Raw genomic sequence first — 26,528 nt, forward strand, 5'->3', positions numbered from 1 at the left:
AAATGGTTTGGGAGAAGACAGGCTCTGATATTTTATCCTGGTGTTCCAGATCCCAAGGACCAGGGCTGTGTAAGCTAGGAATGCCAATAAATAAGCAAAGCTCACAAGTGCCTCAGTTCGGTATTGGCAACTATGGGCGGCTACTTCCCGCTGATGTGAATGGAACCCAACTGGCACTGAGAACGTAATCCCTTCCCCCACCCCCTAGACCATATTAGTACAACCCCTATATGACCAGGGCAGAAAAAAGCCCAAGCTAGCATTGACCAACAGCAAGATCAAAAAAGTCAAGCAATTCGGTTTCTTAAAACTTATTTTAATATCCATGTCTCGTCTGTTGGGTAGAGCCAAAACAGTCCGGCCTGGTTTAAGTTACAAATTCTTCAGACACTTTTTTTCCTTTTTAAGTAAATGAACACATGTGGCAATAAGGGCCTGTTACTTGAAGTGAAACCCATATTAACAACAAAAAGTGTGGCAGCTAGAATTCTACCAGGGTTCTTTACTGGGTACGGCAAGTAGCACCAGAAAAGGCTAATGCTGCCCCATTCGGGTGTCACAGCAGGAATAAATGCATCCGACACAAAACTAATCACACCCACAGAGATAGCACACACTCTATGTCCAAGAAACAACCAGACTGGGATACAAAGAACCCTTTTAGAATTCTCCCCTCTACCGATGGAGGCCAAATAACCAACTTCAGCACACAGGATGAGATGTCAGATCTGACTTCCCTGATGGAGGCTGAACATGATGTCCAAGTGCTGCTTACTAAATAGCTTGTTTCTAAGAGAACGGCAGAAATGGAAAGGGCTAAGACTGTGGCTGAGGATTTAAAGATGTAGTTTTATTTAAAAACAAGAGTTTCAACACCACCCTAATGCAGCTGCAGATGAATGCATCAGACTGAAGCCCAAGAATCGTTAAAAAAAATTCAAGCTGCAGCAGAATTCTGTATTTCCCCAGACTACCAGTGTAATTTCAACAGGCTACTTCACATTTCAACCAACTAATCATTGGCTGCCGAATGGGCTAACCCTGCCATTTGTGGAGGATGGCTTACAATAAGGCAAACAAGCGGCAGTTCTCGCAGAATCCACACTGCGGAGAACATAGACAACCACCAGAATTCCATTCAGGTACCGAACGCCAAAGAGAACAAATGCACTATGATAGTGTGAGAAGGAATCCAGAAGGCGCTGTGCAGAGAGAGAGAGAGAACAATCCACAACAAACAAGGGAAGTTTTGTGCATGAGTAAGGTTACACCACACACATTTTTTTACAAGTTGTGGTAACACACTGCTCAGTTCCCCCCTCCCAATACAGATCTTTTTATTGGATGCTGCATCTTTAAATATTTCTGGCAAAAAAACTCTTGCCACATATGTTAGGAACATTCCAACCTGGCTGCCACATGTCCAAGCACTGTACTTTTTTGATTTTCAGTCTTCCTTTGGGGGAAAAAGGGGCAGGGTGGGGACAACAAGCTCCCATTGCACAGCTGGACACCTCTGCCCCAATGTGGAGGTCACCTCAAACGGATTACAAAAATAATCAGGAAGCCTGTTCATTTTTAGAACATGCTTCCCCAGGGTTTTTTATCTGTTTGAGGCATCCACATCAGAGAGTTAAAAAATCAGTGAGTTTAAAAGAAAAATGGTAAGCAAGGGAGAAAGCGGTTTCCATAGTAAATCACCTAAGTGAGGAGAGCTTACGAGTCTTCAACTTTAGGTTTTAATAAGTTTAACAACAAAATGTACAATACCGTGTGAGCCCAGAAAAGTCACGTCAGAGAGACTGAGATTTGCTTCTGAACTCCCCTCCCATTTGCTGCCGGTCTTGACTAGTCAACAGATACTGTACTCGCAGGATTGGAGAGCATCATGTGGACAGACCAATCTTTATTTTAAAAGCCCAGCACTTCAAATAAATTAAAAAGGGACAACCGTCAAGTGTGTGAGCGGTGAAGCAGCCGCAGGAAAACCCAACAAGGCTCCAAACGGCAGGCTAATCTGATGGCAAGAGATCGACAGAGGCCTCTTCTCCGCCCCCTTTGTGTATTCCCCGCCCCCAAAAGAAGGGGAATCACAAGGAAGAGGCCATGGCAAGGAAACGGAAAGCTGCACCGTCAGTGGAGTTAACATTGCCACGTACCTGCTAATACGGGTTTCACTTTATGACCAGAAAACTTTTCTTCCAAAAAAATTGTTACTTTTTCTTTAAAAAATTGAAATTAATCAGGGGTAAAACACTAACTCTAGTGCCATGAACAGGCAGGATCAACTTTTTTTCCCTCCAAAGGGCAAAGAGTCATACCATCCCCAGCTGAACCTTGGTGCTTCTAGCTTTTTCAGGAGATGTTACCTAAACTTTATGAAAAGAAAAGAACAATGTTTAAATATCAACACTGGATTAGCCCAGTCTTTTTTTCCAAAGTCCACATTCTTCCTCTGAAGCACACATTGCATCATGGATTCCCCAAGTCTGCGTGTTCAGAAGTTCACAGTACATGGAACCATATTTTTTCCCCCTCGCTCAGAGCAGCCATCCTCTGTGGTCATTTACTGAATAAACCTCAAGCTTCTCCTATCCGCATGGCTTTGCCTAAGATGCTGAAGGTTTCCTTGATGAGAACTGATGTTGTCATGCTCTATGGATGGAAAAAAAAGCAAGAGAAAAAAAGCACCTGGTACAGGTTTCTTGAGACCCTTGCGGATTCCTCTACTCCAAAGCTGTTTCTGAAAGTCTGTATCGGTTTCGCGAGCAGTTTTTGGCCTATTATTCTGTCTCTCAGTTTGAAGAGCTGTTATTGGATGATCCAGAGGTTGATGCAATTGCAGCCCCGGCTGGGCTGCTCGTGGATACAGATTTGCGGATGTGAGGCAGCAAGTAGGGGTCACAGGCTAGCTGCTGAACATCTATCCGGTCCTCCTTTCGGTAGGCCAGGCACCGTCTGATAAATGCCTGCGAACGCCCAAAAGGCAAACAAATGTTAGGAGACTAAAGGAGTTAGGGGGCGTTTTATTTATAATAGTTCTTGGTGAATTGTGCCAGACTAGTAACTCTGGGAACTGAAATTCTTTATTAAGTGACCACATGGACAGCGATGACTCCCCCCGTCCCCCAAATTGTGCTTCGTGCCTAGCTTTGGGGCAGGGAGGAACCATATGTGGGGTGACAGGAGTTCAGTGTGGATGGTGCCAATTGAACTAGTTTTGCTATGCAAGCACCAGAGACAGAATTAACACAATGTCATCAGCAGCAGTTTGGTTGGATTCTGGAGAAGGTCTGAGGGTTCCCCGGAAGATGACGGGTGCAGAGCTTTTGTGGATGCAGGGTTCTGTTTTGAATAATTACTTGAGTCCTGCAGGGGTTTTGCTGTAGTGTGTGTTAATACAAAGCTGTAGATGGCCACTTTAAATTAAACTCAAATGATGCTTTACAGTGAGAACTCCATCTCCTGGGTGGGTGACTGAGCACACAGCACCAAGATGGTTCCTGGAGCGGGAGGAAGCAAGCCTGCCTCCCACCAAAACCCGAACAGTTCAGAATGCACCCCCACGCAGAATCCAGAGTCCCACTTTGAACTGAGGTCTCCCAACTCCCAGTACAACACGCTAGGAGTGACCTAATTGTGTAACAAGCTTGTTCTGTCCTCTCGATATTAGCCAAGTTTCAGTCACTCCTTGATGAATGCACATTAAAGAATTAAACAAACAGGATCATTGCTCAGTGGTGATGAGGGAAGCATAAAACTCTCTGCTGGGTGCCTCTCCCTGCGGCCACATTCCAAACCAGAGATCATTCCATGTGTTGACAGTGACATCAACGATCACTGACCACTACTGTTAAATTTCAACCTGTGCCCCATGGACAATTAAGGCACACACTATCCTGCGCACGTGCAAATCTCTCACAGGCCAGGAGTCTGCTCTAACAAGGACAGACAAGTCTGCCATTTGTAAGCCTCTCTTATCCCAAAGGATCCTGAACCACTGAACAAGTTATGCACCAATGAAATTCAGGCATCCCTGGGGCAGAAGGGCTGCTACCAGGCAGACAACAGCTGCACAGTGCAGAGAATACAGGGAATTTGGGCCAACGACACTGGGCAAATCACTCCAAGAAAATGCCCTGAGGGTGCTCAGTGTCTCTGGGTGAGACCTGAGATTATAAAAAGACAGCAAGCTGCAAGCTCAATTCATTGTGGAGAGCTGAGTGGCTCTTGTGGTTCCAGGGAAAGCACTTATTTCAGAGTAAAGGCTCAGACCATTGTGAGATTCATGGATTAACTACTGTGTTAAGTAACCACAATGAGTTTTTTAAAACCCCCAGACCATTCAGCGTGTCGGGCAGTGACACACAGACCTGCTGCAGAGAGATTTTACCTTTGCTTCTGGTGTGACTACTGGCTTTGGCGGGAACTGCACCTCAGTAGCTTTAAGGATCGTGTTCTCCTGCAGAATGTCTTGTTGTGACTGGTTGTGGCCAAACGGCTGCAAAACAAGAGGGACAATTATTAAAGTTGACAATGTGTCTTCTGAAGCCTATGACCATGCTGCTGTTTTGTGGTGGGAAGTTATCGGATTCAGTATCTTTTCTAGGGAAGCCGCTGAGGAGTGCTGTGAAGGTGCTGCAGGTCCCCAGCCGTTTGGCTTAGAAGATTGCCCAGTCGCAGGTGTTTTAAATGCAAAGGGGCTGAGTTGTGACTGTCTCCAGAGTGCCCCCGACCCAGTTCAGAAAAGGGAGGGAATGCCATGTTCTCACAGATCTGCAGTGTCAGCCCTGGTGTAAGAGGGCCATCTCCCGACAAAACTGTCAGGAGTTCCTCCTGCTTTGCCAGTGCTGCGCTTGGCCCATTGTGACTATGTGACTTAAGGCAGCGGCTCTCAAACTTCGCAGACTACTGTACTCCTTTCAGGAGTCTGATGTGTCTTGTGTACCCCCAAGTTTCACTTCACTTAAAATCTACTTGCTTACAAAAAAGAAAAAGACAAAAAAGTGTCACAGAACACTATTACTGAAAAACTGCTTACATTCTCATTTTTACCATATAATTATAAAAGACATTGGAATATAAATATTGTTCTTACATTTCAGTGTGTAGTATATAGAGCAGTATAAACAAGTCATTGTATGAAATTTTAGTTTGTACTGACTTCGCTAGTGCTTTTATGTAGCCTGTTGTAAAACCAGGCAAATATCTAGAGGATTTGATGAACCTCCTGGAAGTCCTCTGCGTACCTCCGGGGTAGGCATTCCCCTGGTTGAGAACCACTGACTTAAGACACTGAGCAAAAGCAGCACGTCCATCAAACTGTGCATGTGCGATGTTTAGTTACCAACAGCTTCTCAAAGCCGGTGGAATGACAGGAAGTGAACAGCGTGCCTTTGTTGCCAAGAAGACTAACAGCATTTTGGGCTGTATAAGATGGGGCATTGCCAGCAGATTGAGGGACGTGATCATTCCCCTCTACTCCAGATAAGGCCTCACCAATGCCAAATAGTGTGTCCAGTTTTGGGCCCCCCCACTACAAGGAGGATGTGGAAAAATTGGAAAGAGTCCAGAGGAGGGCAACAAAAATTATTAGGGGGCTGGAGCACATGACGTACGAAGAGAGGCTAAGGGAACTGGGATTATTTAGTCTGCAGAAGAGAAGAATGAGGGGGGATTTGATAGCTCTTTCGAAAGAGGATTCCAAAGAAGATGGATCTAGACTGTTCTCGGTGGTACCAGATGACAGAACAAGAAGCAATGGTCTCAAGTTGCAGTGGGGGAGGTTTAGGTTGGATATTAGGAAAAACTTTTTCACTGGGAGGGTGGTGAAGCACTGGAATGGGTTACCTAGGGAGGTGGTGGAATCTCCTTCCTTAGAGGTTTTTAAGGTCAGGCTTGACAAAGCCCTGGCTGGGATGATTTAGTTGGGGATTGGTCCTGCTTTGAGCAGAGGGTTGGACTAGATGACCTCCTGAGGTCCCTTCCAACCCTGATATTCTATGATTCTAAGTGTTCTCGTGGTTAGGTTAGTCTCCTTTCCTGGGCTACCTTAAAACATTCAAGCTCTTTATCATTAGGACAATCATTTTCTACCCGCAGTCTTCCAACTCTTCCCCTCCAAAGACATCATAAACGTACAGCATAAGTTTCTCTGCCCTGTGTTTCCACACTGCTACAGTTGTTAAGCAGGCAACCTACATGAGGAGTAATATGTGGAAACACACCAAGTGTCACTCACTGCACATTGACAAACCCCCAAAGATTTGACCTCAGACACTGGATGTCACGCTTGGCAGATATATGCAAGCAGAGGAAAGGGATGTTCTGCAGGAGGCAGTTTAGCTTCCTTCCTTACCTTTCTGCCATAAAGACACTGGTAGAAGATGACACCCACTGACCAGACGTCAACTTTATTTGAAATCTTTGGAGGTTCTTTTCCAACCACAAAACACTCAGGTGGCAAATACCTGATTGGAAGGAAGCGAGAAAGGGTCATCAATAGCACATCCAGATTTGTTCAGTCACTTTGTTTCAACAGGAGAGGTAGGATGGCCCAGTGGTTAGGGCACTAGCCTGGGACTCAGGAGATCGGACTTCAGTGCCCCACTCTACCACAGAATTCCTGTGCGACTTTGGGCAAGTCACTCACAGGCTTTCACTTCCCTGCAATAGGGACCCTACCGACAAAGGTCTTGTAAGTGGAGTCCTTGGATTTCAACACCCTCCCTTTTATCTCAGGCTTTTCTCCACCACTACAGACGACACCATGGCCTCATGAACTCCTGGCGTAGCTGGCCAGGAGAGAGTCTAGTGACAGCCTGATAGTTGTCGAGAGAAGGGAAATTTGCACCAGTGAAACACACTGATGTAGCCATGCCAGCACAACCCTCTAATGTAGGCACACAGTGTGAATTCTGCTGTATATCAGTAGGGTTCACCTGCAGCAGGGTTTGCACCAGTGCAGCTAACATACACCCCAGTATAGAAGGGGCCTCAGAATAAATTCCTGATTCACTGACAAGTGAACCCTGAGGCTGCACCTGAACCTGCTACATAGTGTGCTGCCATCTGAACCACTGCAACTGCCTGAGAGCTCAGTGATTTGAAACAGTTACAGAAACACGTGAACAGAACGGGCTAGCCCCAGACACAGCCCAGACAGGGAGACTGGCAGCTTCCCCACACAGCTTTGCCAATGCACCTCTTCACTGGATTAACTCTACAGAACTGGCTGCCAATCACGCCCTACGGTCTGATGCACAAAGAGCGCCCACTGGGGACCAGGAACAGACCAAGCTAATCCTTTTTCACTTGTGACCTGCTTCTTTACCCCACAGCCATTTTGGTTTCAAGAGGAAGGCAGGCACTGTGTCATGAGGTGGGATTTAACTCCTCAGCTATGCGTTTGTGCACATTCAGTCCACATAAATTCCCAGCACAAGGATGCAGAAAATGCATAAATACCCCCAAATCATCACCATATTATGCATCCTTTATGCAAAGTCTCTGTTGCAGTGAATGCTTCCCCCTCGCCAGAGCAGAGAGTTTAACTCCAATCACACATGGGAGAAAAAACTTTGTTTTCTCAGCATGCACTTGGAATCTAGTATTTGTTGACCAAGACCTTTTAATAACAATTTCACAATGGAAACATCCAGCCAAAATACACATTTCTGAAAGTGCAATCTTAGAGGCTGTGTCCTAGTTAGAGACTCAGCTTTGCTGAGGGGAACAAACCCATAGAACACATGAGATTGTAATAGATGATGCCTGCAAAAAATGATGGTGACATGAACAATGTTTATGCTAACCACTGTGAATAGTGACATTGTAAATGCAACTTCTGTCTTTGCATTCAGCGGCTCTTACTGTAGGTCCAAACCTCCAAGTCAGGACCGATGCAATACCACAATGTGGTGCTAGGGCCACTGTACTGCTGGAGGTATTCGTCTTTCATGTGAAATTTGAAACTGAAGTCCTGGGCACGCATGGCACGGAAAGCGCTATTGCACTTTTTATAAAGGTAAGTCTGTTACCACTAGGATGGTGACTAAATTCCAACTGGAAAATTCTTCCTAAGTCTACCTGTATTTTCAAGCGGGTATGGGATTCTTCTTCACTTCCTACCCTAAATTACATGGTAATATGTGCTATTAAACAGCTGCCAAGTTCCACCCCAGAGTTGGCTGCATTTCAGCAGTAGTTGTACATGCAGTTTATAGTTGTCCTGTCAGGCCCTTTGAATAAGAGGTGCTATCTAAAGATAGAACTACTAACCCACTGAAGATGAAAAGGCTGGCAGCCTAGAAACAACAAAACACTACAACTAGTTTGAGAGCATCCTTAAGGATCTCAAAGTGCTTTACAGAGCTACACTGTAGTACAATGGACACCACACAAAGACTGACAAGGAAAGTGAATTCCAAGTAAACTCCAAGTTTCGAGCATCAGGATTTTAATGGTTATTTGCAAGTTTTCTAGAACCCTGAGTTAGTATCAGCCACATACAATACTTACCAATAAGTACCAGCCCCCTGTGATGTCAGCTCCATGCCATCAACGGAGTTGTAGCTGTCGTCATCCATGATCTTGGAAAGCCCAAAATCTGTGATCTTTATCTCTCCACATGCTGTACCATTGACTAGAAGAATGTTACCTAAAAGAAGGGAAAACAGCTTTTTAGAGACATTTATTATGGAAAGAGGGGAGGGAAAAGCAGCACCAGGACTGCAGTGTTGTACATGGGGTATTAAATTATGGACACTATACCAAGGCACCATGACCTGCAAAATGCAGCCAGCTAAATCAGCCTTTAGGCTGGAGAAGATGTTTGAGTACTCAATGGAGTCCTCCTGAGAGGAATCCTGGCTCCTACAACACACCAAGTGCCTGCATCTACGCTCCCCATCCTGAAATGGATCTCTGACCTCCCACCTGCCTCCCCATCTTTGGCTTTACACCACGGCTTTTCCAATGCCAACTCAACAAGGGAGACTGGTCGAGCTGGGAGGGCAGGTCAGGGAAGGGAGAATGGATGACAGACATGCATGTATACACAGCTGTGACTCATTCCATCCAGAAGTCCTAATTTGCCCTGGCTTCTCAGCCACCAGAAATTCTCTCCTCTATGACACAGTGCCCCCTAGTGGTTTCCAAACCCATGGAAAATAGCCAATCCATTTAAGGCCAGTTCCATTTAAGAATCACCTATTTCTACAGATTAAATGAAACAGCAGCACGTAACTTTCCAACAGATTAAGCTGTATAATTTGCTTCAAAGCTATTAACTTTTGAAGCAGCAGAATTATACAACGGCTATAGATCAGCTATGAGTTCAACAAATTTTAGGGAGAGCCCTGCAGCGCGTTCAAACAAACACTAGTAAACAGTGGTTTAGGAAGAGCAAGAACAGAAACAGGGCAACAAAATATAAATTGGTGCAATTGCGCCATCTACTGAATCAGTAGAAGAAACCACCTCAGATCTAGGACATACAATGCCAGCGAACTGTCGCCAGTACAGAAAACCAAGTGCTTGGATTTTACTGGGGTAAAAAAAAAAAATAATAATAAAATAAGTGTTGCCCAGCATATGCCAACCCCTAACAGATACTGCAAGCAAGGAAGCTCTGCTCTCTCAGCTGCATGGTCTATGAGATGGGAACTGTCTGACGACATTTGGGGAAGACACTTGTGATTTTCTGGGCACTGGTGAGTCTGGAAGGTCAGACTTCCAAGAGCACTATCTGACCTCTATGTATTGCTATGAGGACCCATAAAAGCAACAGATGAGCAAGTTTTCCCAAGTTAGTTTTTGTTGCCATTTACGGAGCATCACAAAGGAAGAGAACAAGAGTGTGGCCATCGATATGAAGGAAGATGCAGCACAGGAAAGCAAAGGCCAACCAGGTCACAGAAACCAAGTGCTGACACATGATGGCACAAGGGCTTGTCCAGAACAGGAAGGCTCCTTTCTGGAATTTTACTTCCTCTCAATGCTGCAACTCCCGGTGCCAATACCCATTTACAGAGCAAAACCAAGCATTTCAGTCTCTTCTATGCTGCAAGCTAAGCACCCAGGTTTTGGAATGGGTACCAATAGACCTGGCCCTGTTCCTGGGTTTCGCCAGTTGGAACTGTTCCTTGGTGGTCTAGAGAGGTTGCTAAGAAGAGGTAAGAGGGTAAACACATGACATCCTGCTTCATAACGTACCTGGTTTAAGGTCATAGTGTATGATGGGCGGTTTGATTTCATTTAAGTATTTTAAAGCATTCACAATCTGCATGATAATGGATCGTGCCTCTTTTTCGGACATTAACTTGTGCTGTTTCAGGTAGAAGTCCAGATCATTTCCCTCACAGTATTCTAACACTGTACAAAACCTGAAGGCAAGAGAACAAACACCAAAATTAAGTCCCCTGAGAGAAACACTAATATTTTGTATTTTCTCTTCCATGTAAATCTCCTCAACGAGGTCATTCCCTGTCAAACTTGTACATATTCAGATGCCTCCATCATAGACATACAGGAAACAGGTTTAGATCTACATACAGCCAAATCTGAAATCTACATTTATCAGAACAAAACTGATTTTCCAGGCAAAGCAACATGAATGCATTAAAAATAGCTAGTCTTCTTGTACATGTGTTTTCATTATGGACGTCCCCTGTAGCACATCACTTGGGGACAGGGTTGTGCTAGAACTAAGATCTGCTGACTAATGGGTATAAGAACACGGGAACATAAATGCCATAACCGATTAGACTAATGGTGTGTCTAGGCTACTGCCAGACAGGATACAGCACTAAACCTTCAGAGAAGGTGCAATAAACCCCATAATTGACAACTACATAACCGTCTGCCAACTACAGAAGTCCTAACTGATAGGCCTTAACTTGGTCACTTAGCGCATGACAAACGGGTGTAGATCTACTGCGCTCCCTGCTGCAGTGCACTAAAAGTTTGTGAATGGCTTTTGCATACGACTGTTTCAGAGAGCAGTAGGCAAAGTGCACCGAGAAACTTCTTGTGTGCAGCAGCAGGGTCCACGTGGACAACACGTGGCAGGCTGGAGTGCTGCAGCCTTGCACCCAGGCTTGCCATGCACTGTGTAGCCGTACAGACCCGCCCTTTGTGGCTGGCTTATTCCCTGAAGCATGAGGGTCCCTTATACGCTTTTATCCCCTATTATGCAGCTGTGGCTGTTCATTATCCATATAAATGGATAATCCTTTTCTGACTCCTAAGCTCATGTCCAAATGAGACTCAGTGGTGACAAGATCCACTGTGTAAAGTACTGATCTACCCTGACCGCAGGATCACTAAGCTTTGCTGGAAAGCTTTTGACTAAACACTTTGTGGGGAACTTGGCAAATGCAGTGCAAAGGCACATCAACACATCACTTACGAGTCAGTATCCAGCGAGAAGTAGTCATAGAGTTTAACTATTCGAGGATGATCCAGTTCTTTGTGAATTCTGTACTCTCTACACGCATGTCTGAAAGGCAAGACTCCGGGCATTAGCAACAGAGATTTTACTTTGGGTTCTACATTAAGCGCTTTAGATATAATGATCTTGGCACAGCGCTCGGTGTTCCACCTTGAAATGGAAGCTTATTCATACAATTCAGAAAGTATTAAATATTCTTGGAAACCAAGCGGTACAGTTTTTTGAAAGCACACTCCCAACGCGTGTCTGGGGAGTTGGGAATGCGCTTAAGGCTTTTGTTCTCTGCATGAGTGAGGCCAAGTCATTATATAGAGGAGATATCCCCTTATTAAGGGGAAACAAAACTCTCAGCACCACTGTTGGTCCAGACCCCAACAATGCTCTTATTTTGCAAGCATCCACTCACTTTTCTTGCTCATTTCAGACATTTCTGAGGGGATACTAACAAGGTGGGAGGAAGTGGCTTCACTTTTGCAGCAAATAGTGAGGAAGGAGAGGAGAATTCATAGTTTCACAGATTCTAAGGCCAGAAGGGATCACTGGGATCATCTAGTAGGACCTCCTGTATAACACAGGTCAGAAAACTTCCAACATAATTCTGAGACCAAATAGTTTAGAAAAATACCCAATATTGGTTTAAAAATGGTCAGCGACTAAGAAACCACCACCTCCCTTGGTAAATTTTTCCAATGGTTAATTATGCTCACTTTTAAAAATTTCCACCTTATTTCCAGCCTGAATTTGTCTAGCTTTAACTTCTAGCGATTGGATCATGTTAGATTTTCCTTTGCTAGACTGAAGAGCCCATTATTAAATATTTGTTCCTCAGAAAAATACTTACAGACTAATCAAGTCACCCCTTAACCTTCTCTTTGTTAAGCTAAACAACATTGGGCTCCTCGAGTCTATAAGGGATGTTTTCTAATCTTTTAATCATTCTCGTGGCTCTTCTTTGAATGCTCTCCAATTTATCAACGTCCTTCTGGAATTATGGACACCAGACCTGGACACAGTTTTCTGCAGTGGCCGCACCAGTGCCAAATATAGAAGTAAAATAACCTCTCTATTCCTACTTGAGAGTCCCGTTTGTGCATCCCAGGATCATATTAGTGTTTTTGGCCCCAGCATCACATTGGGAGCTCATGTTCAGTTGATTATCCACCAGTATCCCCAAATCTTTTTCAGAATCACTGCTTCCCAGGATAGAGTCCCCCATCCTGAAAGCATGGCCTACATTCTTTGCTCCTAGATGTACACCTTTACATTTAGCTGCATTAAAATACATATTCTAGTCAGTATCAATAGATAGGAACCAATTCTCAGGCCAAGATGGGGAAAAAACAGCAATGCATTGTTCTACTATCTGGTATCTCGGCTTTACAGCACCACTTACTTGTGATAATTCTCTTTTTTCTCATCTCTCCAGTTTTTATTTAACTGGTGAATTTTCACAGCTACGTATCTCTGTTCTGTTAAATCAAATGCCTACAAAGAAAAAAGTAAGTATCAGTAGAGTTGCAATTTCAAATTAATACTGCAAATGTGAACAAGAGATTCCACACTAGTGTCCCAATGCAAAGCAAAGAATAGATGGCAATATGCTGTAGTTAGTGTCACTAATGCTATCTACTCTGAATACAATTTAAGAATCTGTCCTTTAATTCGCCTGCCAATAAGGGAGCCAATTAGTGTAAGACAATTGGTGATTTTGGAACACTAGTCCATCCACTGGGATCTAGACTGAGTGCACCACTCGTTTCACACAAGCCAAACAGCCATGCGATAGTAACAACCTATACTTGATGAGAACCGGCAAGGAAGGCTCTCTGCCATGACGCCTTGAGCCACCAAAGTCACTTGTACTTAATTAAAAAAAAAAAAAAATGCATAGGACATATATTGGTTTAATGCACATTGCTAGATGTCACATCTCCAGGTAGAAGAAGTTTCAACCCATTTGTGGTTGGAGAGCCAATGGTTCAGCTGCATAGCTCATGCTGACATTTTTCACCCCTTGGGATCTTAAAGAGCATCCCAGCACACACAAATTTTGGAATTGTGCTTCTGGATCGATGCAGTGTTCCATTGCAGTGCTCCCTCCAGGGGAAGGGATAGCTCAGTGCTTTGAGCATTGGCCTACTAAATCCAGGGTTGTGAGTTCAATCCTTGAAGGGGCCATCTGGGGCAAAATCAATACTTGGTCCTGTTAGTGAAGGCAGGGGGCTGGACTCAATGACCTTTCAGGGTCCCTTCCAGTTCTATGAGATAGGTATATCTCCATATATTTTCTTTTAATCTAATCCAGGATCCTGTCTTTGATCCAGGTGTTTTGGAGCACAGTGCAAGACATCCCATTGTATGCAGGTGTGGGATAATCGTGCCCCCCACCCAATCTTGTTCTAACCCCCAACGTTAGAGATTACCCTAAATCCTGAAACATGAGGTTCAATATCCTTTTTCAAACTTAATACTATTATGGCTCTAGATAGTCTAGTTATTCATATAAGTGTCCAATACCTGAGTTTATATTTTAGTTTAGACTAATATTAGCATCAAATTGACTATGAACTACAGAGCACATATGGGATGCTTGGGGAAACAGATGCTTTCAATTTATTTAAAATTAATCTCTTAATCTCTCCAATTAGCAGCATGGCCTAGTCTAAATATCATAGGTCTTGATCTTGCAAAACAATGTCATGTAAATAATCCTTACCCATGTGACCAAGGATTGTTTGTTCAGCATGTCCATGGTGGGATACAAACACTTCCTAGACTTAAAAAATGAAGGCTGTGCCATATATCCCTGGAAGTTATTTTCCTTTCATTTACAATAATGTGTCGGATTTAAAGCCCTACTGTGCCGTTGCAATGTAGCCATTTCAAATATACCTTTTAAAAGCAGATTTCTAACACTTGTTTAAGTCTCAAGAGGTATTTCATGGCATTCTCCTAGTCATACCAGTGGGACATTCCCAACAAATGCATGTTTCAATAAAATCTTGTGGAGAACAGAAACTAAATATCAGGTCTGCTGTCTAAATCAAAGCCAGATGCGACATGTATTTCTACATTCCTTCCCCCACAACCACATACACTCTCCATTTGAGAGAACAAATGTCAGATTTTGCTTACTGAGTATCTCTGTGCAGACTCAAAATACAACACAACAGACGAATTCTTCAAAAACTTACCTTATATACCTCACTGAAGCCTCCTCTACCCAAAAGATGTAGCAAAAGATATCGGTCATTTAGCGTTGGATGGTCTTTAAATCTGGAGAGGACAATTTAACATTGACAATGGTAATGCCATCTACTAATAAGTAGTCACAGATATTATACAGCTCAGAGAGGACACTTCTTATTAAGCCTCAAAAAGGTGGTTATGTCCAGTTTTCAAACGATTGGATAGTCATTTATCAATGACACTGCAAAAGCTTCCAAAGTCATTTGTAAATCCTACATATTTTACACGCAAATGCTTTTAAGTCAGCACAGTACTGTATATTTCAGTGGGTGGCAGGATATTAAAAGCAGAATTAAGCATGGTGCATTCCCATTATCAGACAAATGTATCCTAAGAGAATTTAGCTTTCCTTGAGAAGTTACCATTTGATGCCTATTCTCTCCCCTACATGCCTCCCCATGCTTACTGTGAATTATCTTCATTGTGTATCCTTTTCAATTCCCTGATATGTAGATTTCTAACTCTCTCTAGTCGTTCCAACTCCGCCTGGATCTCTGCTTCTTCCTGTATGAAAAAAGATGACAAACAGTTCAAGACACTGGGTAGCTAGTTTCACCTGATTTATGGACACACTAACTGGAATTTAATGGTACATGACTGGTTTGGTAGAATGAAAACTATGATTACAGCCAACTTCAAGATAACAAATAGAAGGAGGAAACTATTGGGCTGTTTTGCTTGTGACTATGCATCCAAACTACAGATGGGAGTTGGTACAAGTTCTTCCCCTTTCCCCCAGCCAATATGTTAATTATGTTTTCCTCAGTTCCAGCAGTTAGGAACACACTGATTAAATGATACGCTTTCAGTGCAAACAAAGAAAGTATCCTAGAATTGTATAGGAAGATTAAACAGCAGGTAATTCTGAAAGTTTGAAGTGTGTCATGTGGAAGCTAATAAGTATCACTGATAAAAACAGCCAAGACCCTCCTGAAAGTTACAGCTCTGTTCCAGAATCTGTGTAACTTTATATCTTAAGCAGCATCTTGATATCTTTTCAGATTTATAAAAAGCCCAGTGGTTTCCAGAAGAGCCACAGAAAACAAAAATGTCTCCAGGAAGTGGGAGGATGTGGGCTACCCAGAGCTTTGGCTTTCCATGCTGCACGTAGTTTTTAACGTCACCCCTGAAAGGAAGGGAGATTCTAAGTAGTTGATTCTGCCCTTTTACACAGACTGTTGAATCAGGGTACATAAGCTTTTACTGACAGCTTCCATCAGGTTTCAAATTATACATGGATGATCACATTAGACACCCCTCCTTTTCAACTTGTATTCTATTTTCACCGATTAAAAATGAGCTAGTTCCCAAAGTGGAGGAGGGTAAGCACAACCTCAGACAATGAGACAATCCTAGAGCATTACTTCATTTTCTGTAAAGGTCAAGTTCTAAATGGATTCTTCTGTTCCGGGCTACATTACACTGACAATAAGTGGACCTGTGATTTCCTCCACTGGTAGGAATGGAGGTAGCTACAGGATAAATATAGCTTGAGCTCCATGTCGTCTAGCCTTGCCCATAGTAGGTAGAGAGGACATGGTGCGGTTTACATGCAATTGGCCCTGTATACACTGTAATACCCATCATTGCTAGCAGCAGTGGAAGCAATGCTGGGTAAAAGAAAACAGAGTAGTGTAGGCCAGGCTTTCACATTCAGCATGTGATTGGTAAAAGCAGGATTCAGATACTGGCCAGTGAAAACACTGAAGGCCAAACTCCCTACAGGCCTAATGGCCCGTCTGCCTTATTCACCAAGGGACAGAAAAGCTACTCTCTTTGAAGCCAGATGCTACAAAAGGAGCTTCCTCAAACCAAAGCAAGTAACCCCACCCCATCCCTATTTTAGTGTTAATGGCAATCTGATCTGGTCGGGAAACTGGAAAGACACTTGAGAAAATATTCTTAGCTAGTTTTTGCTGAAGTTGTATCGGTCAAAGTTTTCTGAGCTGCTCTAATAAAAGACTATAGTGACTAATGAGCTAATAAGGAAGCAAACAATTACCTAAAATAAGTTTGCTTGCAGGGAGAACTCCTGCTGATGCCAACGAGAAGGAAAAATGTATGATTTTATAACTGAGTATTATTCGGAGTTATCAAAGAGTGCTGAATAGATTTGTCTAGAGTGTTACGCAGGAGACTGGTTGCTTGATGTGGCAAAAATATGGAGTCACACTTGGGGGCGGGGAATAGTAGGGGTTATAAATATCATAACTTTAGTTAAAGAAGTCGCAGCACCTGATATTTTAATTCATAGGCTTTGTCATGAGAAAAGTCATATTTCTATTACAAATTAGACAATGGTTTAAAGAGCCTTTCAAAAATCCTCACTTCTCTCCACTGGGCTCTAGTAAGCTCGCTAGCCCATACATATTCCCTGCCCCCTACGCTGGACATATGCAGTGCTCCGTAGTGGGCTGGCTGGGGTGACATATAGGGTTTTCTCCTTTAAAAACCCTACAGATCATGGAGGTTATAGCTATGACAAACATACAGCCTTAGTAGGAAGCTATGAACACCTCTCTCCTTGACACTATTGCCCTGGGAAATACAGTAAGAACGCTTCTCTCTCAGACAAGTTACAATGGCCTGGATACACACAAGGAGTTAGGTGGTGTGCTGCTGAACCTCATGGTGCCGAACTTTTAGGTGCCGGGAAAAATCCGTGTGATTCACAAAGCCTGAGTTAGGCACCTAGGTTCCCTATGCAGTGAATGGCAAGACAGACCCCTCAGAACGGGATTCACAAAAGCCAGCACACTAGGCAGGGAGCTGCCTAAACTAGCCAATGGGAGATGCCAGGAAGAGGGGTGTACCCTACGCCCTGCTCCTCCCAGGTAGATGGGCATCTAAATCCAGGCTGCAGAGGGGCACCTACTTCTGCGGGATATTCACTCTTCGGAGTCTGGCACCTTTGCCAGAGGAGCAGCACTTGCCTGGGATGCGGGAGCTCCATGTTCAATTCCCCCCTCTCTGCCAGAGGGGGAGAAAAGATTTGAACAGGGGTTTTCCACCTCTCCGAAGAATGCTCAAACCACTGAACTAGGAGATGCTCTGATGTGGGGCTCCCTCAATCTCTCCTATTGGAGCTGTTCCACTGTGGCTAAACAATGTAAGAGCAATTGGAGCAGGGGGACTGGACCAGGGGTCTCCCACCTCCCAGCTGGGTGCTCTAACCACTGGACTACAGAGTCAGTCACTCTTTTTTTCTCTGGCCCAATGACTACTAAAGTCCATATCCACAGTGGAACAGCTTCAAAAGGAGAGACCGAAGGAGCTCCACATCAGAGCATCCCATAGCTCATTGGTTAAGAGCACTCCGAGGTGGACGCCCTGATCAAATCCTCTCCCCACCCCCAGCAGAAATGGGGAAATTGAACCTGCATCTTCCATGTCCCAAGAAGTGCTTTCAACATGGGGCTAAAAGTTGTAAGGTGGGAACCACCACCTCCTTCTCCTGGCGAATTCTGAATGGGATCTGAGTCCGCCTATTGGATTGGGTCCAGCATGCCACTTCGGCAGCTGAGCGCATATCTTCCCCTGGTTTGTGCATCACACTGGGGCTGAGGTGGGACATGCACATCCAGACGCCTAGAGCAGCGGTCCCCAAACTTTTGAGGGTCGCACACCCACTTACCCCTGTCTGTGCCTCTCCCGGGCCAGGAGCGGGGCCGCGGCTCTGGGGATGGGGATGACACAAACAGAGGTAAGGGGGCCAAGGCTGGAGCCGCAGCTGGGGGTGGGTCTCGGAATGGGGTTGCGGCCAGCGGGTGGCGTGGCCCAGGAGCAGAGCTGCTCCGAGGCTGGGGGTGGGGAGGGGCTGGGTGGCACTCCCTCCCTCTCCTGTGGGGGCTGGCCCAGGCCCACGGCGCCCTCCTGGACTTTCCTCCACACCCCCATAGAGGGGCACACCCCACAGTTTGGGGACCTCAGGCCTAGAGGGAGGCAGCAGTGTATGTGCCCAGAGGCAGGAACACAGGCACCTGGGAACTTTTACCCTGAAAATGTAGTGAATTTAGGAGCCTACAGGGTTCAGCAAGAGTTTTGTGCTTCGCAGTGGAGCCAAAACTAGGACCTATGTGCCTGTCTCTTTTTTTGCATTCAAGTCAATAACTCTTACACCAAATTCATATGTAGCTGGCCAAGTGCTTCTTAGAGCTATTTCTGTAACAAGTTCTTTACCTTTTTAAGATGACCTAGTCGGAGTTTGAAGATTTCCTCCTGTTCATGATATTCAGCTAATGTTAACCTGCGTACACAAGAGAACGGTGTCACAGACATATCCAACACATTTGTAAGCACAGTCTCGGTTACAGTTTCAAGTAGCCAGGCTGGTCTAAACAGGACTACCCGAGGGGGAGAGAGAGAGAGAATAAGTTTCAATGCAGCCAACTTAGCATGGCACTGGTAAATAAAGTTCCATTCTAGTGCAATTCCTGTCCAGCAGATGGACTATTTTCAGTGTACCATGCCAAATACACACCCATTTAATAATCTGCTCAGCTATAAGAAGGAGCATTGCATGCTGTATCCTTCAGCAACTGACAGATTGTTTGAAATGTGTATATCACATTCTGCAGTCTCTCTCGTACTGAAGATAGTGCTCAAGTCTTGACACGCTGTAATAGAGCGCTGAGTGTGTCTGAACTCTATTTCATGGTACATATTTAATTTACTAAGGTTTACGCCTAACGAAGAAAACCAAGAGGAGATACCGTAAATATTGAACATTGCGTCAGAAACCTTCACTTTTTGAATGTTCGGATTTGTTTTTATTTCTGAAATTTAACTCGGTTTTACATTTTTATTTATTTATTTATTTTAAAACCCGTTCAATCAGATCTCATTACAAATCTACAGAGAACTACCTCTGGGATGCTATATTACATGACTTTCAAACTCTTCAGAATTCATTCAGGATCCCACTGACTGTTGTGTAGAAAGCACACTACCACTTGCAGCTGTCAATGTTATACCCACAAGATTTACATGAGGGGCGAGGGGGGCAGATATACATAGCTTTAATTCTCTCCTCCTCTTGTTCCCCAACAGAAGCCTCAACTCCCTCCCAACTTCTAGCCACCTCTCAGCTCCACAATGTTATGCTTCTCACTCCCCTAGCAACTCAGTACCACACTGAGTGTTAGAAGGCAGCTCCACTCTCTGAGCTTCATGCTGCTAAACAGACATCTCTGTGCAGAACAGCTCTGGGCTCTATGCCACGTCTTGCCCATCTCTAGCTTCTTCTGTTCCTGTACACCTCCTGGCATGCTGGAGACAGCCTGACATAGCAGTGGGGCAGGCAAAGCAATTGCAGGAGGGTGTGTCGCAGCCTAGAAGGACCTTATAAATCCCGACCTGCCCTCCTCTACAAACATTTCCTACAACAATGACTAGCCCTTAAAACGTAAGAGCCAGGATTACTCAATTTCCTAGTTAATATACCTGCTCCTCGAATGGATGTCTCTTAGGACTTGGCTACACTTACCCGGTAGTTCGGCGGCGAGCAATCCAACTTCTGGGTTCGACTTATCGCGTCTAGTCTGGACGCGATAAGTCGAACCCGGAAGTGCTCGCCGTCGACTGCGGTACTCCAGCTCGGCGAGAGGAGTACTGCGGAGTCGACGGGGGAGCCTGCCTGCCGAGTGTGGACCAAGGTAAGTTCGAACTAAGGTACTTCGAACTTCAGCTACGTTATTCACGTAGCTGAAGTTGCATACCTTAGTTCAAATTAGGGGGCTAGTGTAGACCTGGCCTTAGTGGCAGCTATAATTCAACTACAGTTGAACAGTAAGTATAATTGGAATTTGCCCACTTTACCGTTGTCTGAACAAGCATTTAGTCCAATATTCAGGATGTAGGCTCTCCTAATAAATCCCCCTTACTGCGAAAGATCACTACATTCCAAATTAACAATCTAACTGTTCTAAAAAAATACAACCAATACCATCAATGTTTACACAGGGACACAGAACAAAAAGTCATGTGGCACATTGGTAGTTCTTCCTTGGAGAACGGATTACAACACAAGCTCTCAAGAAACGAGCTGACCTGCATTTAAATCAGATCCAGTTAATCCAGATTGTTCTGTAATCTCAAATTTACTTGGCTTTAAAGAAGCCTTCCCAGACGGAACCCTGTTTTCAGCAAGCTTTGACAACTGGTTGCTATTGCAGGATTTGGGGTACCTGAACAACTGAATAAACCAAATGTGGGCTGCGTGTGAGAGAGACAGACAGACAGGGTGAAACAGTCTAAAATGGATAGATTTTCACAAGCAATAGAATGGCTCTCACTGGACTAGTATTTCCAGAAATAGCTACATGCTAGCTTCTAGTATTTTAAAAAAGCCAAGGAGGATGGAAAATAAACACTGTCCTATTTAATATAAACGCACTTGAAATACATGACTTCCATTCTAGCCGAGGGCCCTGTGACAGCCCGAGCTAGCTACTGAACACACTAGACCACAAAACCCCCTACAAATTCAGCTTCCTGCCTTAAATTACAGTCTTGTCCATGTTTACATTATAGATGCCTATTTTCAGGCGGTGACTGAATTTCATAACTACTCTTGGGTAAACCATGGCTCAACGCTCCTATCACAGGAGCAACCTTTCCCCCTTTTAAGACACCCTAACCAAGATGACACATCTGTGCTCAAAACGCCCAGACTGAGTTCCAAACAATTAGGGTGGGATTTTTAAAGGATCCCAAAGGATTTAGCACCCAACTCCTGCTGATTCTGAATGGCATTTACAATGCACCAGGGTGGCAATTTTTAAAGCACTGAAAATGGCTATTTTTTCAGAGAAGGAATTTGAGAAACACTCAGTGATTATTACTGACGACTGAAGGAAAACCTTATTTATTCCAAGGCCAGAAGGGATCACTGAGACCATTTGGTCTGACCTCCTGTCTCACACAGGCCAGAGAACCTTTCCAAAGTAATTCCTAGAGCAGATCTTTTAGAGAAACATCCTATCACAATTTAAAAGTTGCCAGTGATGGAGAATCCACCATGACCCTTGTTTGTAGGTAAAACCCCAAACTTTCAGCCTGCAGAGCTGTCTAGACGGTCAGCCAGAAATTGCATATCTGGGGCAGCCCAAGGAAATACAATGAGGTCAATAACTTGCTGCAAAAACGAGGATTTATTTTTGTAAAGTATTTTGAAGTTGAAAAGCATGTAAAGGGAATTTTACACGATTGGCAACGCTACTTTAAGAGGAGATAATGTGCACAACTCTATCAAAACAATACTATTTCAAGGGTGGAGAAATTTAAATACAAACTAAAAGAATCACCTAAAAGTAAACAGTTTGAGTTAGAAAGTATCAAAATATGACACACTTATTGTGTCGGGCAAAAGTGCCCACCCCCGCCACAGCCTAAATACAACCGGGGTGCCCAAAATGCAGCTCGCATAGCCTCCCACTCCATTCTCTACCTATCAGACTGTGGGGGGAAGCTCAGGGCTTCTGCCCTCCAGCAGGATAGTGGGGCTAGGGGCTTCTGCCCAGCAAGGGGAGGGGGGGGGGAGGAAAAGAGTGTCTAGGAGCTTCAGCCCAGCGCGGGCACCTGATGGGGCTCAGGGCTTCAGCCCCGCTCTTGCTGAAGCTCCAAGCCCCGGCAGGTGCCTCCCGTGGGACTGAAGCCCCTAGCCCCACCACTCTGCCGCAGGGCAGAAGCACCGAGCCCTGGCAGGTGCACACGGCTCTCAAACGTCTTAGGATTACCGCACGTGGCTCGGAGGGTCAGTACGTTTGGCCACTGCGGACATACCCATAATATAATTAGCTACCAGGCAACTGCTTTTAAACTCAAACATACATTCATACTATGTTGACATATCCTGATAAAACAAGAACATTCCAAATTCTGACTGCCCCACTGCAGCAAAGTTTATGAGAACATTGGGGGAAGCTTGCGTATCTCTTACAGACTTCAATGCCTAGACCCCAGGGGAAAGGTTAGTGGAATATCAACTTCAGCCCTGAATTGCCTCCGACTCCACACACTGCAGCGAGAGCTTCAATGTTGGTTAATATCAGGGCTTGTTTCCATTAGAACCAAAGGTTACAATATAACGAATTAGTAAAAATCCAGCTTAGCCTGATTATACCAATTGCTCAGCTCATTTCAAAAGCAAGGTTTTCGTAGGCTAACGAGCTCCATCCTCACCACATGTGCCTGGTGCCTGCCAACTTTACAAGATGTCTCCAGCAACTGTGCTGCCCACTAAAAAGTCACCCTAAATTTGAAGAGTATCGGTGCTATTCAGGAGGCTGACAAACAGCAAATCTATCTGGACATACATAACTTAACTACATTAAGGGCAGGTCTACACTACAGCAGGGATCAACACTGAGATCGATCCACTGGCGGTCGATTTAGCGGGTCTAGTAAAGACCCGCCAAATCGACTGCAGATCACTCTCCAGTCGACCACTGTACTCTACCTCCGATGAGAAGAGTAAGGTAAGTCGATGGGAGATGCCCCACAGTGTAGACCCTGTGGTAACTCGACCTAAGGTACGTCGACTCCAACTACGTTATTCACGTAGCTGGAGTTGCGTAGCGTAGGTCGACTTACCACAGTAGTGTAGACATAGCCTAAGATTCTGCATCAGGCACAAAAAACACCTGATTAAAAGTCTTGCCCCTCCCAAGCATCAGGCCTGGTCTTACTAGTCATACATTCTAAGTGGCAAATCTTCTAGAGGAAGTGGGAAAGAGACATGAACATTCTCTTGTCCCCCTCAAGTTTATAGTTGCAAGCTGTGAAAAGTCTTTATTCTTCCTAAGATTTTAAAATAATCACACACAGGCGTTCAGTCTGCACTTCCAGACCCCAGTGAGTGTGCTGATACATACTGGTGTTCCTGGAAAGGAGTATATAGCAACTGACGTGCGTGACATAAGCCACGGTTAATGGTTTCGGATTTATCTTTGCTACTGAAGCCCTCTATTTGCCCAAAGCACAGGTAACACATTCCACTACAATTCAACCGGACAACACGCATCAACCATGAAAGAGGAAGCACCATTCTCGTAAGAGAGGAGACTTCTCTCCATGGCTCATTTAGTTCTTTGACAACTTTATCTTGAGTGCCAAAAAGCAGTGGCAGTTTTTGTTACATGGGCACACTCTGAAATAGAAACTGAAAAGGCAGAAGGGCCCTGGGCTCTCATCAGCTCCACTAAGTCATGCAATCCCCACACAGCGGTTTTAGCAACATGAAATATAGAAAGCCATTCAAAATCATGATCCTGGTTTACCGTATTTAGGGAAGATTACATGGGACCTTGAGTGTGGAATGGACCTTTCTAGGAACCAAGGAGAAGGACTGAATGAGTAAAGAGAGGTAAGGAATGAAAGGCACAAGGTGAAAGGAACTCTAAAGGGGAAGAGGGGAGATAGAAACATGGCAGGAATGAAGAGAAGTCTGGGAGTAGTGACAGAGAGAGAGGGAACAGCTGGCTCGAAAGCTTGAGTTATAGGGGATGGAGCCTTTCACCATTAGGTCAGCAGTATGTATGCTGCCTTGGTTAATGGTAGCCAAGTGCTTCATGGAAGCCCCAGATAGTCAACTAAACCGAGTGCTTGTCTACCCAAACGTTTAGATTGTGGCAAGCTACCCCACACTAGCCTGCTGCAAACTAACTGTCCATGTGGACCCTGCTGACAGGCATTAACAGTTAATACACTTTAACTAGTTCTGTTTCAAGGAGGACAAGATCACAGCACACTAACTGTTAATGCACGTCAGCAGGGTGCACACGGACAGTTAGTTTATGGAGGGCTGGCAAACGATGGATTCACACCCCAGCTTGCGGCATACTATAGGTTGGTGTAGATAAGCCATTAGTTTGCTTCCTAGTGGGTAGGTTTCCTTATTACAAGAGAGCCAACACACTTGGTAAGTGGCCGCCTTGGTAGTGTCAGCAGAAGAGACCAGGAGGAAATGGGCTTGGAGACTGAACTCCACCCCCAGCATCCTCGGAGATAATCCTGGCTTGGAAGAAGGACTAACACCCACTGGGGAGGCAGGGAAGCCTGGACTCACCACTATCCATGCTAAATTGTTCTGGAGAAAAATGGCTTTGGTCTCCAGAAGGGTCAAGATGGCATGTTTGGAGAGCAATAAATTAACTGAAAACAACATCTTGAGCACAAGATTCAGTTACTGGAGGAGAGAGAATGATCTTTCCCCTCCCCACCGTGGAATTAGCTGATATTAGCAAGTGCTTTGGAGATAGAAAGGACTACTTTAAGTATTATACTATGTGGAGACTCTTTCCCCAATATATCGGATGATTTATTTGGAAATCCTCAGAAGAAATTGCAATGGGATAAAGACTGCTAACCCATATACCATTTCTTTATTTGGAGGTGTGATAAATCTGATTGGAAAATTTCAGCAAAGAGAACAAAACAATGGCACCCTTTATTCTCTCAAGTCTAAGGCTAGATACAGATGCAGCTGCAATGCTTAAAAAAATACTGCTTGCACATGAAAACAGAAAATTCTACTCTCCAAACTTGCTATGAGCAACATTGATCCCTATTTCACTCCAATGGAAAATATTTAGGGCTGCAGCCACAAGTTCCTGAATGCTAGATTTATTCTATAATATTTTTTTTTACAAGGAATGTCTATGAGATAAACAGTAAAGCTTAGGAGTGAGTGCAGTATTCCATTTCCCAGAGCGCTGGTCTACCCCCACATCTATATCCTATAAAAACATTGCTGCTCTGGAATGTCCCAATACAAAGCCATGTAACATACGTTTCGTTTTCTGCTCCATTGGTCTTGTTCTTGCGCTGTTTCTGCTCATTGCTTGCTGGAGGGGTCTGTCCCATGGCAGGTGGCTTCCGTTTCGCTAACATCTTTCGTTGTCTTTCTATCTCCTCCCGCTGGGAATTTATCCTCTCCTGTTGCCTTGGGGAGAGGGAGTGGGGTGGGGAGAGAAAGGGACAGATTATAAAAATACAAGTAATGGAAACAGATGACTAATTACACCCCCCTACCCCCAGATTAGCAAAATGATTTTCACATCATTTCTACTCCTAGGATGAGTAAATCAAGTGTTTTAACACAAAGTATGGAAAGACATGCCAACTGTGGGAGGGAGGTGTCAAATCCTTCAACTTGCTAAAGGTTAGTCACAATTTATAGAGTGAGGGAGTCTTCATTTGCTGAAATATGAGAAGCCCTCCAACAGATTAAATCCTGTGCCCAAATCATAATAATATTCATGCAGGTGATGATCTCTTTACTAGTGAGGAGTTGAGACCATCTTAAAGAAAACCCAGGAATGAACCATGATTTATGGTTGGCTTTGTCAGCTACCCCACTCACTTTTCACAGGTCCCCAAAAGGATCTATTTTAGATCGCTGTCTTCCCTGTTAAAGACTAACACTGCTAAGTGAATCCTCTACTGCAGGGCTATGGTCACATGATCCCTAGCTCTTAAAGGCAACTTCTTAAGGCAACTCAAACCTTTTTCAATCCCACCAATGACGGACCATCTTCTTGCAGAAGAAAGCTATCATTAAAACTGCCTGTCATTTTAATTCAAAATCCAGGGTAAAATTTTGAAAGGCACCAAAATGACTTAGGAGACGAAGTTCCATCAGCTTTCAATTACACTCTGGCAGTTAAGTCACAAAATGGGAGTTAGAGATTGCGGGTAAAACTTTCAAAAGCCCCTCTATTTTCACGTGTCTTGCAGCAAAAGCAAAGAAGGACTTGGTCCCTTAAAGGAGATTCTAAAGCCCCTGACCATCTGTGCACTGCTTGATGAAATGGGTTCCCACATTGGA

The 26,528-nt window shown here is 44.4% G+C and overlaps 1 protein-coding gene across 6 annotated transcripts in view; it reads right to left on the reverse strand.

Moving 5' to 3' along the window:
- Positions 1-300: 300 nt before the first annotated feature.
- TLK2 (tousled like kinase 2) overlaps positions 301-26,528 on the reverse strand; it is a 56,254-nt gene continuing 30,026 nt past the window's right edge. For 5 of the 6 annotated variants that reach the window (XM_042844038.2, XM_065577495.1, XM_008175218.4 and 2 more), the window contains 11 exons: positions 25,491-25,643; positions 18,881-18,947; positions 15,108-15,205; positions 14,647-14,728; positions 12,846-12,937; positions 11,411-11,500; positions 10,216-10,385; positions 8,521-8,659; positions 6,359-6,470; positions 4,394-4,501; positions 301-2,969 (listed from right to left, as the gene is read on the reverse strand). In XM_042844038.2, the coding sequence (XP_042699972.1) occupies positions 2,796-2,969; positions 4,394-4,501; positions 6,359-6,470; positions 8,521-8,659; positions 10,216-10,385; positions 11,411-11,500; positions 12,846-12,937; positions 14,647-14,728; positions 15,108-15,205; positions 18,881-18,947; positions 25,491-25,643 (1,285 nt within the window). In that variant the 3' untranslated portion in view covers positions 301-2,795. The remainder of the gene's footprint in view (positions 2,970-4,393; positions 4,502-6,358; positions 6,471-8,520; positions 8,660-10,215; positions 10,386-11,410; positions 11,501-12,845; positions 12,938-14,646; positions 14,729-15,107; positions 15,206-18,880; positions 18,948-25,490; positions 25,644-26,528) is intronic. The other variant, XM_042844043.2, reaches the window with a different exon arrangement.

Source organism: Chrysemys picta, chromosome 24, assembly GCF_011386835.1.
Source record: "Chrysemys picta bellii isolate R12L10 chromosome 24, ASM1138683v2, whole genome shotgun sequence".
Taxonomy (NCBI): domain Eukaryota; kingdom Metazoa; phylum Chordata; order Testudines; family Emydidae; genus Chrysemys; species Chrysemys picta.